Below are 15,715 nucleotides of genomic sequence, written 5' to 3' on the forward strand. Positions count from 1 at the left end.
TTGTTTATTTTTATACTGCTGTTTATACTGACATTCTGATGTCATCTTTTTAGCACAAGCTGGAGAAGGAAACAAACCAAACTCAGCCCATCTGGAACTGAGAATGGTCCAAAGCAAAAAGGACATAGAAAACCCAGAGATCATAGTGAAAGCTACTGTGTTATAAAGGCTGTATGTCTCCAATAACGCACAATGTATTGATGTCCTCATCTCTTTCCTGTAAATTGTAATATTTGCCTTAGATCTGTGACAGAAACCTGACTTTCATGAAATAGCGCCCAGCATAGGCAGATATCCACTCTCAAACATATGTGCTGGCCTTGCTCAGTTTTAAAAACAAAAACAAAACAGAGTTAGTATGCATTGACACATATTACCAGGTATCAAAATGGCTGTCAAATTCACTTAGTCTGTGTAATTACCCAGGGCAAGAGAGTACAATGTTCCTGCCTTGCCAAAGACTTCAGATGTGAATTTGCTAACAGAACGCTTGACTAACTGGAGAATATATTTCAAGACAGCATTTAGTGCCAATGGAGCTGGCTACATGCTCCCTTTTCCTGGAGAGATCTGGTTACCTACTCTGGTGTTCAGTATCTCAGCTGCTACGAAACTAAGCAGGGTTAAAACTACACACAAATTTCTGGTTGTGTGTAGGAGTACTTTGGAGATGTTTGGCATTTAAGTACTCTGAAGTGACCTTGAGGTGTCATTCATGTTACTGATAACTGCTCCTGTTTCTTGTCTTATGAACAGTTGCACGGTTTCAGTTTTTGCAGGTACTGGCTGCTAATTTCTAATGTCCACAGGTGCCCCCCCGATATTCTTCCAAAAATCTGAAACATATTCATTAATAAAAGAGTATCTTTTTTTCAGTAGCACTGATTAGAAGTTTGTAGTTCTACCTCCAAGGCCAGGCTTGATGTTTTGTTTGTTTTTTAACTAAGGACAATTGTTCTTTAAGGACAAAAGCGAAAGCAGCTCCTACTCTGAAAGATGACTACCCTAGTTTGTTCTTCATGGGTGGATGGATATATTTACAAACTGTGTAGGGCACTTCCACTTAGCAATAGTGAGCACTATAGGCGGGCTTATCAATGAAGCAACGTGATAACAGTAATAGGTATGGCTTAGTAAGTTGCATATTCAGGGAAGCATAAAATATTTTTTCCCAAATTCAGAGAAACGCACAAAGTTTGTTTTTAATGTAATTCTCTGCAACCTGCTTTGATGAGAGATCACAGAAATGTTATTGTTTGTCTCCCAAAATTTTTTTCATTTCAAAATTCTGCTTCATTAGCCTTCAAAATGGGATTCTTAACTAATCTCAGTATCTTGTATGTCTCAGCCACATCTTATGCCAGTAGGGCAGACGCACTGACAAATACTGACCACTTGTACTTCCTGTTGATTTCTGTATGGGACTGAAGTTTTAGCTTCTCCAAAGAGGAACTCTAGTGTGTTGTTATATCAGAATTCTGCTGATGAGCTTTGTTTGTCTTAGATGGCATGGACAGATATTGCATAGACAGAAACTGCATTTTGGCTTGCAGTTACACGAAGCAATTTTTCGTTAGAGAAAAGGTCAGCTCTGAGTTTTTCTTGATGACCTGAGTAGGCTCAGGAAACTCACTCTTGGGTCTCTCCTGGATACCTTTCCTGCCTCTTCCTCATTATACCTGCCTAATGGATAGTGTCACTTGCATAGAGTGGGAGTCCCCAGTAGAGCTGGTTTGAAGATTGTTTTTGACACTGCAGACTTCACTTATCCCACCATCTTGTGGATTTTTTGCCATTGTAACAAAGTTAATTGGCTTCACCTAATAGAAGAGTGTTTTATCCTTAAAGTTGTTTTTAGCTCAGCAGATTTTTTAATAGAGTAAGATTTTGTAATCAATGCACTTCTGAAATCCCTTGTTTTTGGTATCTCTGAAGCAAATGAAATTTAAGAGATGAACAAATTTTGCAGCAAATATAAGAGGCAAAGCTCAAGCTTTCACTCTCAACAGCTAATACTTTTATTTCCTCTCATGAGTTTGAAGTTAAAAATGAAAAAAAAAGACTTGAGAATTTTAAGGAAAAAGAGAAAGACCTACAAAACATGACTCTACTGCCACAGCTTAGAGTGACCACTGCCATGAAATAACTTCCTAGCAATAATAATTTTGGTGATGTGAACAGTCACTAAAATTAGCAGTCAGTAACAGAGATGAGCTCATGGCAGATACCCACCATGTGAAAAGATATGAACTATCAGTGTGTCTACATCTTATGGGAAAGAGTAAAGAAGAGGGAACCAGACTCTTCTCAGTGATGCCTGATGGAAAGATGGGAGGCAGTGGGCACAAGCTGAAATACAGGAAATTTCGCTTAAACATTTAAAAATAAATCACTGTGAGGGTGAGAGCACATTGGAACAGGTTTCCCAGAGAGGCTGTGGAGTCACCATCCTCAGAGATATTCAAATATCAAGATTCTTGAATTCTTCACGTCAGAGGATCAACAGGAGAAAGAAGATCAAAATTGGCCTTTTAATTATTTTTTTTAGCAGCATTAACTATGCACTGTCAAAATTTGCTGTCAAAGAAACCTTACCTGCTGTAAGTCTGTACTACAGAAAAGCCCTTTTAGTAAGTGTGAGACAGCACAATTGTTTCTGGCACTAAAAAAAAATAGACTTTCACAAGGGAATTGCGAGAAAGACAGGGCTGCTTTTCTCTGAAGTAAAAAGCTTGAAATTTAGGAAACACAAAGTTACCTTACAAAGAAGGTTTTCTCTGTTAACCATAATCAGCCTTGATCTTGCCATAAAAGAGAAAGTGGAGTGTTTGCTGGAGCAGCTTATATGCGCCAGCTGTGATCTCTCCCTACGTCTTCAAAGAAAGAAGGATCACTCCAGTAATTCCCACCTTTCTGTGACATAGCCATACTGTACAAAGGATGGATAAAGGAAGGGGAGCTTCAGAAAAAAAGATAACAATACTCACGTGCTCAATTCGCAAAAGTTCCTATTTTGCACTAGCTGGATTCTGTAGCAGTTGGCTGCTCGCTGCTTCTGCTTAAGTCCCTGGGAGTTGTTCATGTGGCATCTGTTTTAAACTCCCACTGACCTGATCTAAATTAGGTCAGGTTTATGTATTCAGTGAAGAATTGTGCTTAACATCTCTTGCCTGGAACAAGCATCAAAAAATACCTGTAAATATATTCTGTAGCTGACATTTTGTAGTCACAACAGGCTTTTTTAAATGTCAAGGTATATATATGTAATACTGAGATGCGTTTTTATTGGTTCAGAGTTATACAGCACTTTTTCATAATGCTTGCAGAACAAAATTCAAAGACTCAGAACAGTCATGTCCAACCTTCATTCCCCCCTCTCCTCCTGCAGGTAATATCTGTAGAGTATGAACACCTACTGCCCGGTGCAGCTATAAAGTGTATCAGTATTAGACAGCTGCCCACTATTTATATAAGGCCTTGGAGGAGACTCATCAGGGTTGTCTGATCCACTTGCAGATCCTTAGGTAAAGAAAAATGGTTAGTCTAAATGAGTTTAGGTCCCAACTGATTACAGAAGAAAAAGCACTTTAGCACAGAGAGTGGAGTCAATAACTTACAAAGAAGCTTCCATGACTGTCCTAACAGCACGAAGAGTGTTTGTAACCCACTAGTCCAAGGCCTCTCACTCAGCCTTGAGACTGGTGTGGTTGGGGAATGCCTACTTCACTGCTGTCTGTACTCCCAGGTGTACGTGTGGAGGACACGTGTACATATCAAGTTAGCTGTCAAGTACACGTCTGACACTAAAGTGTGTGTCCTCGTGGGAGTGGTGAATGGCTTGTGTTTGCATCCAGTTGGCTTCCCCACTGTTCCTTCTCTCCACTTACTGTGATTTGTGTTGGATCCTTTTTTCTGGGGCGAACTGTTCTGTGTATGTGGTCAGCCATTTTGATTACTGCAAGGGCACTCGCTTGTGGAGCCATTGTGCAGGAAAGACCAAAACTTGTTTACAAATAATCTACTCTATTCTGGGCCCGGATACAGTCTACATGATTTAAATTCCCTTTTACCTCTTTGGGAGACACATGCATAAAGATGTGCTAGAATCAACGCTATTCACACTGGGTATAAACATTTTAGAAATCTGCAGTATGAAATTGTTAACTTTAATGTTTGTTTGCTGATTTATATTGAAAAATCTATAATCAATGTGCTGTACAAAAGAGTCAGAGGACCAAGGTTTCCAGCTACTCATACTGCCTTTTGGAGTATCTTACTGTATCTTGTTTGGATGGTGTTAATTTTGTTGTCTGAGACTGTTACGGTGATTGTATTGATATATTTTATTTTAAACTATGTGGCAAAGAAGATTGTAATAAAAGCATCTACATTTAATATACTGTGCACACACAAATTGTTAGGTCCTATTTTTGAATATGTTAATCATTTCAGAATTAAACAAATCAAGAACAGTTTGATAGTCTTGCCGAGTAAGTGGATGTAATTAAGGTTCAGTTAGCTATACCCTAGTACAGAGAATGGATATTTAATGAAAGAAGGTACATTTGTGCTCAGTAGTCACCTCGTTGTAAGGAAGTAGGTCTGCAGAAGAGAATAACATCCTTGTCTTAGATTTTCTTTTAAGAAGTTTCATGGGAAAACAACTGCTGACAGTCTGGACCACAGCTCTTGTATGCTTTGTACTTGCCTGTGCAGGACATTTCTGTGACATGCTCTTTATTCCTGCAATGCACGTGAGAAGAGGGGCATGAAATAAGGATCACAGTTTGTTTCCAGGTCTGTTTCTTGTGCAGAATTTAGCTGCACACCCCTTCACACAGAGTAATTTTTATCGGAGCATACAAGAGTATACAGCAGGAAACAACTGTTTCTGCATGTCAGAACAAGTGCTTCCATCAGTGCTCTACATTGTATGTGCTATGGCAGCTTGCGAGTGGAGGAGAGCAAGTGTCCAGTTTAATGAGAGCACTGGTTATTGGAGAAGATGCCACATCAGATGCCTATGCCCACTGGAGAAGTTAGGCTTGTACTAAAGAAAACCACTTCTCCTGAGTCATGGTCCTTGTCCATTTAAATAATGCCTTTAGAAGCTGTGAGAGAAATGTTACAGATATTGGTCACTTTGAAACCAAAGTATCTCTTCGTAAGTTGAAACACAACCCTTTCTTTCATATCCCATTGCAGTCTTATTGACTCATTGATTAGGCATTCAGCTCCTATTAGAGTCCCAGGATAAAATTATTCAGAGAAGAGCTGTCCTTTTTGAAAGACATTTGCTTTTGATAATGGAAAACTTACTGCTGTGCAGTTCCATAGCCCACTGGCATTCTAACACACATCAATTAAAGACATGTCAACCATGGGAACTAAGCTATGAGGTGTTCAATCACAACCCTGAAAATAGCTCTTCTCTCTAAATAAGTGAGTAAAACTGAATTTATTACGCCTGTGCGCAGGAGCAGGCTGAAGGTAAATCCACAGGGTTCAGTCAGAAACTTGGGGTGTTCCCTAAACTGCCAGGGCAGGGCGTTGAATGCAGGATGCAAGGTAGCTGCTATTGCCAGTACAATCTTGGGGCGGGGTGGGGGTGGAGGAGCCCAAGCCAGTTTCCACATTTTCCAGAAAGGAAAAGGACGTGGTTTGGCTTTCAGCAACCCGGGAAAGCTCCCATCAGCTTTACTGAGACTGGTACCAGGTGACAGCCCCAAAGCCACCAGCCACCCATTTGGTGCTCCAGCAACAGTGGATCTTGAGGCAAATGGGATGCTCCCAAGTCTGGTCCTTGATAAGCACTCGTTCCTGAATCAGTGCCTCTACAATGCAAGTAATAGTAATAAATACACAATTTGCAGAGTAGTGAATAAGGCAGCACATTATTAATACATTATTAAGCGAAAACCAGCAATATGAGAAGGCTGTGCCATATGTTACCACCGAAATCATGTGTACTTCTTACCTATTGCCCTTGTGGTTGCATTGCTATTTAGAAAAATCTGTGTGTAGAGGGGTGTAATATATGTACTCTGTGCGTGTGTGTATGTGTGTGTGTGTTGAAGCTTTATTTGCTATGCGGTGAGGTTGGGGAACAGAATTTGGGGGCTGGCTGTGTAGGCCTTCAGGATGTAAGCAGAAGGTCTTAAAGAGTTATATTTTTATAGACTGTGATGAAGCTTTGGGTCCCAGCCACACATAGGCTTTTCTTCCAGAAAAGTAAAATGGCATGGAAAGAGGGCCAGGTGGCTGTAATAAAGTAGGGATAGTACAACCCCACCAGCCCTGGACAAACTAAGAGAACTTAATAAAAGATGCCTTTTTAAGTAATATTTTTTTAGTGCCGAATTGTTAAATAAATATTTATGAGCAAACTTTCTATGTATTTAAAGTTTGTGTGGTGCTTTGTACTAACTAGGTGAACCTGTTATATGTTTACACATCTTAATGATTGTCCTTGAGGTGTATGTAGTAATTCAATGAATTTTATGCCAGAAAAACAACGAAGTTCTGTGTAATAGCAAATGATTTAATTTCTAATGAAATTGTAGGCTTTTGTAGTGTTTGTGTATCTTCTGGTTGGCAGTTACGAGTTGTATTCTTTCTGCAGTAAGGCTTGTACGCTTGATTGTAGAGAGAGGCAATAGGATGGTAGATACCATTGTTTAAAAAGAAAACCCTAAATATTGCTACCTTATCCATTACAAAATCAGGTAAGTGGTGACAAGCCTGGCATTTAGATTTTGAGTTGGAATAATATACCCAATACATATAGGGCAGGTTAAAAATAGGTGAAGGATTTGTTTATTTAATGAAACAGGACTGGGAAATCTCACAGGTCCTTAATAGCAACATGTAAACAGGCAAGCCTAGAGACTGGAACTGCACTAGTTTGTTCATATTTTATGAAGCTGGCCAAGCTAACTCCATTGCTTGTGCTGAATGAGTGCAACAGATAGATGAGTAGGCTAAATGGGTGAAAATTAAAATTTTTTCCTCCAGTCTGTCAGTGGTACTAATATGAAGAATTTAAGGAAAGTATCTGAATTTAAATTCGATACATACATCGGCTTTCAGAAGAGTTCGGTTAGCAACAAAATCCCATTCAGTCACAAGGGAAGCTGCTAGCATGTTTGGAAGCAAAAGCAGGATTTATTTTTTATCTTACTATACTTGATTTTTTTTTTTCTTATGGCTGGGAGAGCAGGGCTTAAAGCATACACTTCAGTCTAATTTATTTATTTATTTATTTTATTCTTTTTATTTATTTATTTATTTATGTGGCTGGACATTTGGGGATTCTCTAGAAAGTCTGCAAGAGTCTGCAACATAAATCAGTCTGTGGGTATGACCTTCTGCTGAGCGATGTGCTCTTACCGCAACAGTTGGTGATCTGTGAGCATATTTAGTGATGTCTCTTTTTAAGAAACCAGGCAGCATCCTCGCCACGCGTCTGAGTAAAGCACTGCTGCAAAAAAAAAAGTGGGGGAGAATTTATCAGAAGTTTTTGTCTCAAGAGTTTCCAAGTTCTGGGTATGTTAAAAGCACTGGTTCTGCCTTGCTGAGTTAGCAAAAAGATGCATCACTTAGATGGATAATGCATTGTCAGGGGGAGAGGCTAGGGAAGGGAACAGCAGCGTTTTGCGTGCTTCTCTGGCTGTGCCTGTGTTTTCCTCCCCTGGGAACATGTGGGTGCACCGTACCCATGGTGGTGACAGAGTGCACCCGCCCCTGGGGAAATGTGGAGGTGTTGCTCTGAGCGAGTGGGAGACGAAAGCTCTGAAGCTGTTGGGCTGTTTGTTTCTGAATGCTGTTCCAAAGCTCTGGTTTAGCACAGATTATGCACTTTGAATTTACAGCACGTGATGAGCAGCACGCTGCTTTCCTGCCTGTGGTGTAAGGCGGCAGGGTACTCATTCTCCTCTCCGTTCTAGGAACCTAGCTTCACCGTGAAATTTCCCTAGACTTCTTCTATAGTCTGTGTAGGGAAAGAGAATCTGCACGTGAATTGTTCAGATGATTTAGGCTACTTTCTCATTCTTTGGAAAGGAAAGGTACAGAAACATCAGCTGCTCTGGTAGCTTTCTCTTGTCCAGCTCAGCTACACCATACAAATGCATCCTAACTTTCTTCCCCCATCACTTCTGCTGGCCCCAGTCCTTGCCTGACCCCATAATGAGTGAAGTGAAGAAGCTAAACCAATGGGGAGCTCATCCAGCCAAAAAACCTGAAGCTTTCAGCTCGTTTAGCTCCCTGAGCTTTCTCATCCTGGGAACAGATGAGTGTTTGTGCTGCTGCAAGGCAGGGAATGGGAAGATACAGCTGGACAAAAGAGGGGAGAATAAGATTGCCTCTTTTCCAGACAGTGAGATGCTGGCTAAGCAGAGCCTAATTGCAAAGCTGCACTGTTAGCAGTAAAGAAAAGAAGTCCTCGTCAGCCAAGTAGTTGAAAGAAGAGCTACAGATGTAGTGATTCAAGTTTGGTGTTCTCAGTCCAGCCCATCCCCTGTGCCACAAAACCGTTATAGTGCAAACGCATTCTAGATTTGGTGTGACCGTTTGTATCATCTATATGATGCTTATGCCTAGCAGGGTAGAAAATAGCATATAATAAGGCAGTTACCCAACTAGGGAACATAGTACTTTACATCCAGGTGGAGAAAGTTTAAAGTCTGCTGTCACAGCACTTGCATGATATCAGAACTGTCCAGGTCTGGATCTCTGGATCTTACTCTTAGCAAATAGTCAAATAAATAAATAAGTAATGCAGGTTATCTGGGAATATACGTGGCATTGTTATTTATTTTTAAATCACACGACACCAAAGGTCTCTAGTTCATAAGGGATTTTCAGAAGATGCCTTGCCAAGCGATGTGATACAGCCTGTTACAGGTGGCTTGGAGCTCAGCGTGCTTCTTGCGATATGCCTGTAGTAACTGGCGTTGGAAAACAACTTGCAGGCAGGTGCTCCTGTTCGGTGTTCCTGTGCCCAATAGACACTGTGAATACATGCCTTGATAGGGAAGAAGCTGTAGGGTTTGTTGCTGGAGATGTGATGCTTAAAGAGGTCCTGGAAAGCTGAGCGCCATCCCGTGATGCTATAATTTCCTGCCAGGGACTGGGACTGTTAGTGCCAGGTAGCCCTTTCAGTCTTGTTTTCTTACCAAAATATGAGGTGTGACATCATGTATGCCATTTCAATATGCTTTTAGCTGGCTGAATGGGAAATACGAATAAAGATTGTTAAAAATGGAGGAGAGGGATAACTGAATTTCTGTAAGATCTAAGTGACTAGAGAAATACCGACATTTGTCTCTAATTCAAAATTATTAAATATTGACCAAATGAGTGTCGTGTCTTCAACAGTGAGTAACACCTGGAAGAGGGCAATATTTAGGGTTTTTGCCCAAAGCACATTTAGTCCTGCTCTACTGTTTAGTGAAAATGCCCAGTGCAGATGCCACCAGAGCCTCATCTCGTAGAGTAACACTGTAATAAAGAATGTCGTTTTCTTGTGGAAGTCTTAACCTCTTCTGATGAAAATAATACATGACTCAATATTTTCATGGTGTACAAGTGAAATGTAATTTTTTTTTTTCAATAAAATTAATTTCCTTTCCTAAATGGTTATTTATTTATTTTTCCGTTGGTGATGTTTCTCTTTCTCCAGGTAACTGGGAGTGCCTGGCTTGCCTGGAGGTCAGGACTGTGGGATTCACATGCTGGCATTTGCCCCCCTCTCACAAATACCTCCCTTGCGTTACCTGGAGCCAAGCCCTATGTCCATCCAGCAGAGCATTGCTGATCCGTTTGCCTTTCTCCTTCAGGAGGTGCAGCAGAGTGCGTTGCTTGCCTGGCCTGCTGCCACCAGCCTCTGAAGGGGAAAGTCTGCTTGGTTGGATCTCTTCAACAGCAGTCCAGGAGGAGAGCTGCAACAACAGCCGCATCCCGTCCTGATCCTGTCTTGTTTTAGTCTTGGTCTTTGATTTGTTCTGCTTGATTTACACAGCAAATCCAGACACTTCAATGTTAATCACAGGTGTAGGTCTGCTCTTGAATGATCAAGGCATCTCCTTGCTAATTATCTGGTGACATGCAACATCATGGGAAAGAACAAAGTATTAGAAAGTGCTCTCTGTGCATTAATTGCAGATGCTATCACCAGTGTAACTCAGCCGGAGAATTTCAGCCTTCCTAACTCCTGGGACCTGCTGAAATATCCCCCCTGAAGCGGGTGCTGCCCCTGCAGCAGCTGTTGTCACCGCTGCCTGGGCAGTTGTTCACCTTGTCCCCAACCCGTGCTTCAACATGGGCTTTATTGCTGGCAGCAGCCTTTCAGCACAGCCTTCAGAAGAGATGTACTGGACCAGCGTGGCTGTGTCCTCCAGCTGGTGGCATCGGGGGCCGATTGCAGCAGGCAGGGGAAGGGACCACGGCCCAGTTTGCATTGCCAGCTCTTGGCTCCAGAGAGCAGAGCCAGGGATGGGACGGAAAAGATACACAAACCGATGTTAAAACATCAGGGGAAGCGCTTAACCCAGCATCCTTTATAACCCTGTTGTCCTTGCTGTACCAGCTGAGGCTCTCTCCTACCATGAGCAGCAGCCCTTTTGTATTCTTCTTGTCCTTAGTAGTGTTTTTTAGCAGCAGAATAAGTGAGGAGGGCCTTCAGAAGAGCGGTGCCTCCTCTTGTGGCAATCTGGCAGAGCTGCCACAGGCCCCTCTTCTGCAGCAGGGGTCTTCTGTGGGGTCTTTGGGGAAGTGACTGCCCCTGGGGAACTTGTGTGTCCCATGCGAGACACTCAGCTCCCGCGTCTCCTCGAAAAGGAAGCATCTGCCTCTGGTGTGTGTGCACGAGAGGTCACCAGTGCAGTGAGGTGCTTCCCTGAGCCAGCCTGGAGAGCTGAGAGGTGAAAAGCTTTGTCTGTGCTTCCTCTCTTGTGGGTTCAAATGCTGATGTCTTAGTCTTGAAACTACATTTTTCATCATCTCAGCGGTCTGAATGGAGAGGGGAAGGCAGTGAAGCTGGCAGGACTCAGGAGTGGTGACGGGACCAGGCAGAGAGAAGGAACAAAATGACAGGAGGAAAAGCGATGAGGTAAGTGACTCTGTCAGGAGAGGGAGGAATACTTCTGTAACTTGGCATTGAACAGGGTATTTAGCTCCTACATAAAGGCACCGTTCTGCCTTTGATTTCTGCTCATCCTATTCAAGCCCCAGGAGTGCTGGTGCAGATGAAGACGTCAGCATCCCTCACCTCTCTGCCCCAGCAGCGGACAGCGGCCACTGGGAGCAGAGCCCTCTCCATGGAGCAGGCTGCTTGTGCCTGTCCTAGGAACACAGTGGGCTTTTCTTCTCCTTTTCCTCTGCGAAGTAAGCTTTGTTTCAAACACAACACAAGAGGGGTGCCAGGTGCTGCCTGTGCAGGGATGGCACTAACCCCCCAGCAGCTCCATCCTGTGCTCCTACGGCTGGCTTGTGAAGCTGTACCCTCGATCCAGCCAGCAGCCCGAGTGTGAAAAAATCCCCAAACAGCAACACTACTAATGCTGGCAAAGGTTAAGTTTTGTGTTTAATATTTAAACCAAGTTTGGCTAAATTACTACCACAGAAAAACTTGTGCCCTTGTCAGTACGAGCAAACACACCGCAGCAATCTATGGCCCCTTTTTGGAGGTCACCGATGTTGTTCCCTGGAATTAAGTAATTCCAGGGGCTTCAACTGTTTTCCAGGTGCTCTGTGAGCTGCATCCATTCCCTGAGGCACATGATGCCGGGAGCAGCACGGGCAGGAAGGGGCAAGGGTTTGGAGGGAGAGCAATTCAGGGCTGGCTGCAACATCCCGCAGGCCCTGGGGACCGGGACATCAGGCCAGGTGCCCCAGGCTTCAGCCAGGGCACTGCTGCTGGGCCGCGCAGCGACGCCTGGCCTCGTGCCTGAGAGCTTTCCCTTCTTCACCAGCCAAAGTCCCTTCCCTGCCTCTGAGATCCCTGCATCACCAGGTCTGAAGCCAACCCACACAGGTGTGACTTGCTTTGAAGGTGGGCCTTTCATCAGAGGCTGCCCTCCCACCAGGAGGAGGCAGAGATGAATAGCTCGAGCATGTGGGATCATTTAGAGAAGAGCAATGAAGCCGGTGAAGGGATGAGAAAACAAGACCCATGAGGAGCAACTGAGGAATTTTGGGTGTTTAGTTTGGAGAAGAGGCTGAGAGGAGACCTCAATGGTCTCCACAACTACCTGAAAGGATGTCGCAGCAAGGTGGGTGTTGGCCTCTTTTCTCAGGTGGCAAGCAGTAGGACTCAAGGAAACGGCCTCATGTTGCACTATTGGAGGTTCAGATTGGATGTTAGGAAGAATTTCTTCATGGAGAGGGTGGTCAAGCATTGGAGAGGGCTGCCCAGGGATGTGGAGGAGCCCCCATCCCTGGAGGCACTATGAGAGACATGGGGACGTGGCACTGAGGGACATGGCTTAGTGATGGGACTCAGTAGGTCAGGCTGATGGTTGGACTCGATGATGTTGAAGGACTTTTCCAGCCTAGGTGGTTCTATGATTTATTACAGCCACAACAGTCAGAATGACTGCAAAGTTCTTTAAATAAATCCATCACAGACTTAAAAAAAAAAAAAAAAAAAATGTATTGGGATGTTACTTCAAAGCATCTCTGAGAGGCTTGTTTTCCTTCTCTAGAGCAAGCTGGGGAGCTGCCACATACCTTCCCAGGCTCACCTGCTCAGGTGAGGCACAGATGGGTGAAGACCATTCCCAGCACCTGTCTGAGCCCACAACAACTTATGAGCTTGCTGGGAGGCCTTGGGATAGGTTCAACTCCCAGCGTAAAGGTTCTTTCTTCAGGAGTTGTGGTGGTCTATAAAGACATTGACAGTGAGCCCCCTGCTTTGTGCAGACAAAAGGAAATGGAAACAGGAAATGGAAAAGAAAAATTAAAAAGAAAAATCTCTGCAGTGTTAAAAAGACAAAAATGAAATGGAGAGGAAAAAAATAAGAATAAAAACAGTCTTAAAAACAAAACAAAACCACACTGAGTTTTGTTCTCAAGTGTTCAAAACGAAGTGACCTTTACTGTGATGTATTTAATGGCTTTGGAAAATACTACAGATGAGATAGTTTGCCTTTTCCTGGTCTCTTATGGTAGCACTGCACTTGCATCTGGGCTGGTAACTTCTTGATCATGCCATAGAGTGAACGGTGTGGTCGGGCTCGGCACTTGGTGGCAGTGCTGCTGTTCTGGCTGAACATCCCCTGTGCCACACGTTCATCTAGGAAAGGTGGGAATGGCAGGGCTTTTTCCTTCGTGGTAAAAAGGCTATGTCCAGGTCATCCCCATCTACCAAAGTCTCATAAAAAATAACAGGTGGTGCTTGAACTGAAGCTGATGAGTACTCCCACAAGAAGTTAGTGGTTCTTCCCCGCCACGAAGTTAAGCATGTGTATGAGCTACCACACAGCATCCCAGATGCGATGGGAGGCTCTTCAGCATCCTTTCGGAAAAGAGGCAGAGTGTCCTGGTCCAGTGAAGGTAAAATTTATGTGATCTTCTGCAGTCAGTGCCATCTCTGCGTCCCCATACTTCTGCCCTGTAGAGAGGGAATAACATTTCTGTGTCGTAAAGAACTACGAGGTAAACTCACTTGTGTGTAAAACACTTGAATGTCACAGAGATGAGGGATTTGCAAGCAGGTGGGCAAATGTGGCAGTCAATGGGGTGGATTTGGGGGTGTCAGGGCATGCCTGGGGTACCATCCCTCACCCTCCTTATTTTGGAGCCCATGAGTGAACCTCTTTTTCTCAAGGAAATCCTGGGTTTGCTCACCTTTGGTGGCTTCACAGCACACTTGCTCAGGCATTATCCTCCTATTTTCAGTCTGTGAAAGAACAAAAGTCCCCACCAACCTCCCCTGTCACCCAGATGTGTCCAGGCTTACTCCAGCCACCCATATCACCTCCAGAACTATTTTGTGGCTAGCCACAGTCATGGTGTGCAGGGAACTCTTAGGGTGGTGAGGCACTGGCACAGGTTGCCCAGAGAAGCTGTGGATGCCCCATCCCTGGAGGTGCTCAAGGCCAGGCTGGATGGGGCTTTGGGCAACCTGGTCTGGTGGGAGGGGTCCCTGCCCGTGGCAGGAGGTGGAACCGGGTGGGCTTTAAGGTCCCTTCCAACACAAACCTTTCTGTGATGCTATGACCCTGTGAACCCAGCAGGACCAAGCTGGACACACACCTGCCTGCTGTGGGACAGAGGCTCCAGGCAGGCCCCTGCTGTTTGGGTTTGGTGCTGGGGTGGCTGTGCAGAGGTACCACAAGCGTTCAAATCTACCTCACCTGAACAGCAACTAAAGGAAGATGGGCTAGCACAGCGCCGGGGCTAGGCCAGACCAACCTGCTGGCAATGATTTCTCTGTGCTGCTGCGCCCAGCTGGTTGTCATCAATATGAGGGGTGTGTGTGTGTGTTTTAACCACCTCTTACTCTCCTTTAACAACTCTGCAGCCTCCAATTTTCTGTGGAATTAGTATATTTTTTCTCTCATAGCTGTACAAGTGATTCTGGGGCACTCATGTACCTCAGTGACGTGTGTGTATAGGTACACATTTGTCCCCTCATGGAATCAACATGCAGCAAATCTCCTTAAGGCTCCAGAGGTCCCCATACCTCAGAAGAAAAAGGGTTTGGCTGTGGACCAAGCTGAGTGCTTTTATTGCAGTTTGGTTACTGCTTAACTTTTGTTAATCCGTGGTGAATGCACATTTTAAGTGAACAAGCACAAGTGATAATCTAAATGCTTTAAAAGTTAGTGTGTGTTACTGACTGGGCCCAGGGTTTACTCTCGAGTTATCATTAGAGCAGCACAGTCACGCTGAGCTGATACTGATAAACCCTTCTCATCCTTTGGTCTTCTGTCAGTCCTGGAGAGCAAAGGGAAAACAAACTGAAAGGGCTCTAGCTAGCTGACTGCCCAAGACTATACAAAATTCATCTAAAAATACCAAGTTGTTGTTATAACAGACATTCAGAAAAACAGGAGAAATTATGATAAAGTAAAAGGCTCCCCCTTCTGTCCTTTGCAAAAAACTCGAGTGAGCTCTCTGTAAAATACAACCTTGACAAGTAGAGCATGCGCTTAATTGTTTGAAGCTGCATCCCACATGGGAACCCCCGAAACACACGTGGTGCCTGCCGTGGCACTCCAGGAACACACATCTCGAGGGTGCTGTGCAGTCAAGCAATTCAGATTGTTCAGCAGTTCGTGGACCTTGTCCTGAAGTGCTGACCTTGAGGGCACCATTTGGCTCCACGTGCTGTGCACAGTGACGGAGCTGCAGTGTAGCTGGGAAGGAAGATGGAGCTTGGATTTGGGAGAGTCCTTTTACCCTTTTTTCATCTCAAAGCGTGGTTTTAATTAACTGACACTCTGTGTGGGCTTGCTAAGAGCCAAGGAAAGGCTGAGAGAGAAGAAATGTATGGTGGTTTCCATTTCAAAATGAAGTGACTCATAATCCAAGGCATTAACCCACGACCTTCATGATTATAAATTGATTTTGGTCTTAATTCATTTTTAAAGGACTGGGGTTTTCTTTGTCTTTTTCTTGAAGGCTCTTATTCCACCTCAGGACTGTGGAATCAGCCTGGGGAAATCTTCTATAAGCCCTGGAGAGGGGGGATGGAGCAGGCAGGAGCTGC

General features: G+C 44.1%; 1 protein-coding gene across 3 annotated transcripts in view; it reads left to right on the forward strand.

Moving 5' to 3' along the window:
* PDXK (pyridoxal kinase) overlaps positions 1-7,494 on the forward strand; it is a 50,075-nt gene extending 42,581 nt beyond the window's left edge. For all 3 annotated transcript variants that reach the window (XM_066979637.1, XM_066979631.1, XM_066979645.1), the window contains exon 11: positions 54-7,494. In XM_066979637.1, coding sequence (XP_066835738.1) covers positions 54-166 — 113 coding nt within the window. In that variant the 3' untranslated portion in view covers positions 167-7,494. The remainder of the gene's footprint in view (positions 1-53) is intronic.
* The last annotated feature ends 8,221 nt before the right edge of the window (positions 7,495-15,715 follow it).

This window comes from Anser cygnoides, chromosome 1 (genome assembly GCF_040182565.1).
Source record: "Anser cygnoides isolate HZ-2024a breed goose chromosome 1, Taihu_goose_T2T_genome, whole genome shotgun sequence".
NCBI classification, from domain to species: domain Eukaryota; kingdom Metazoa; phylum Chordata; class Aves; order Anseriformes; family Anatidae; genus Anser; species Anser cygnoides.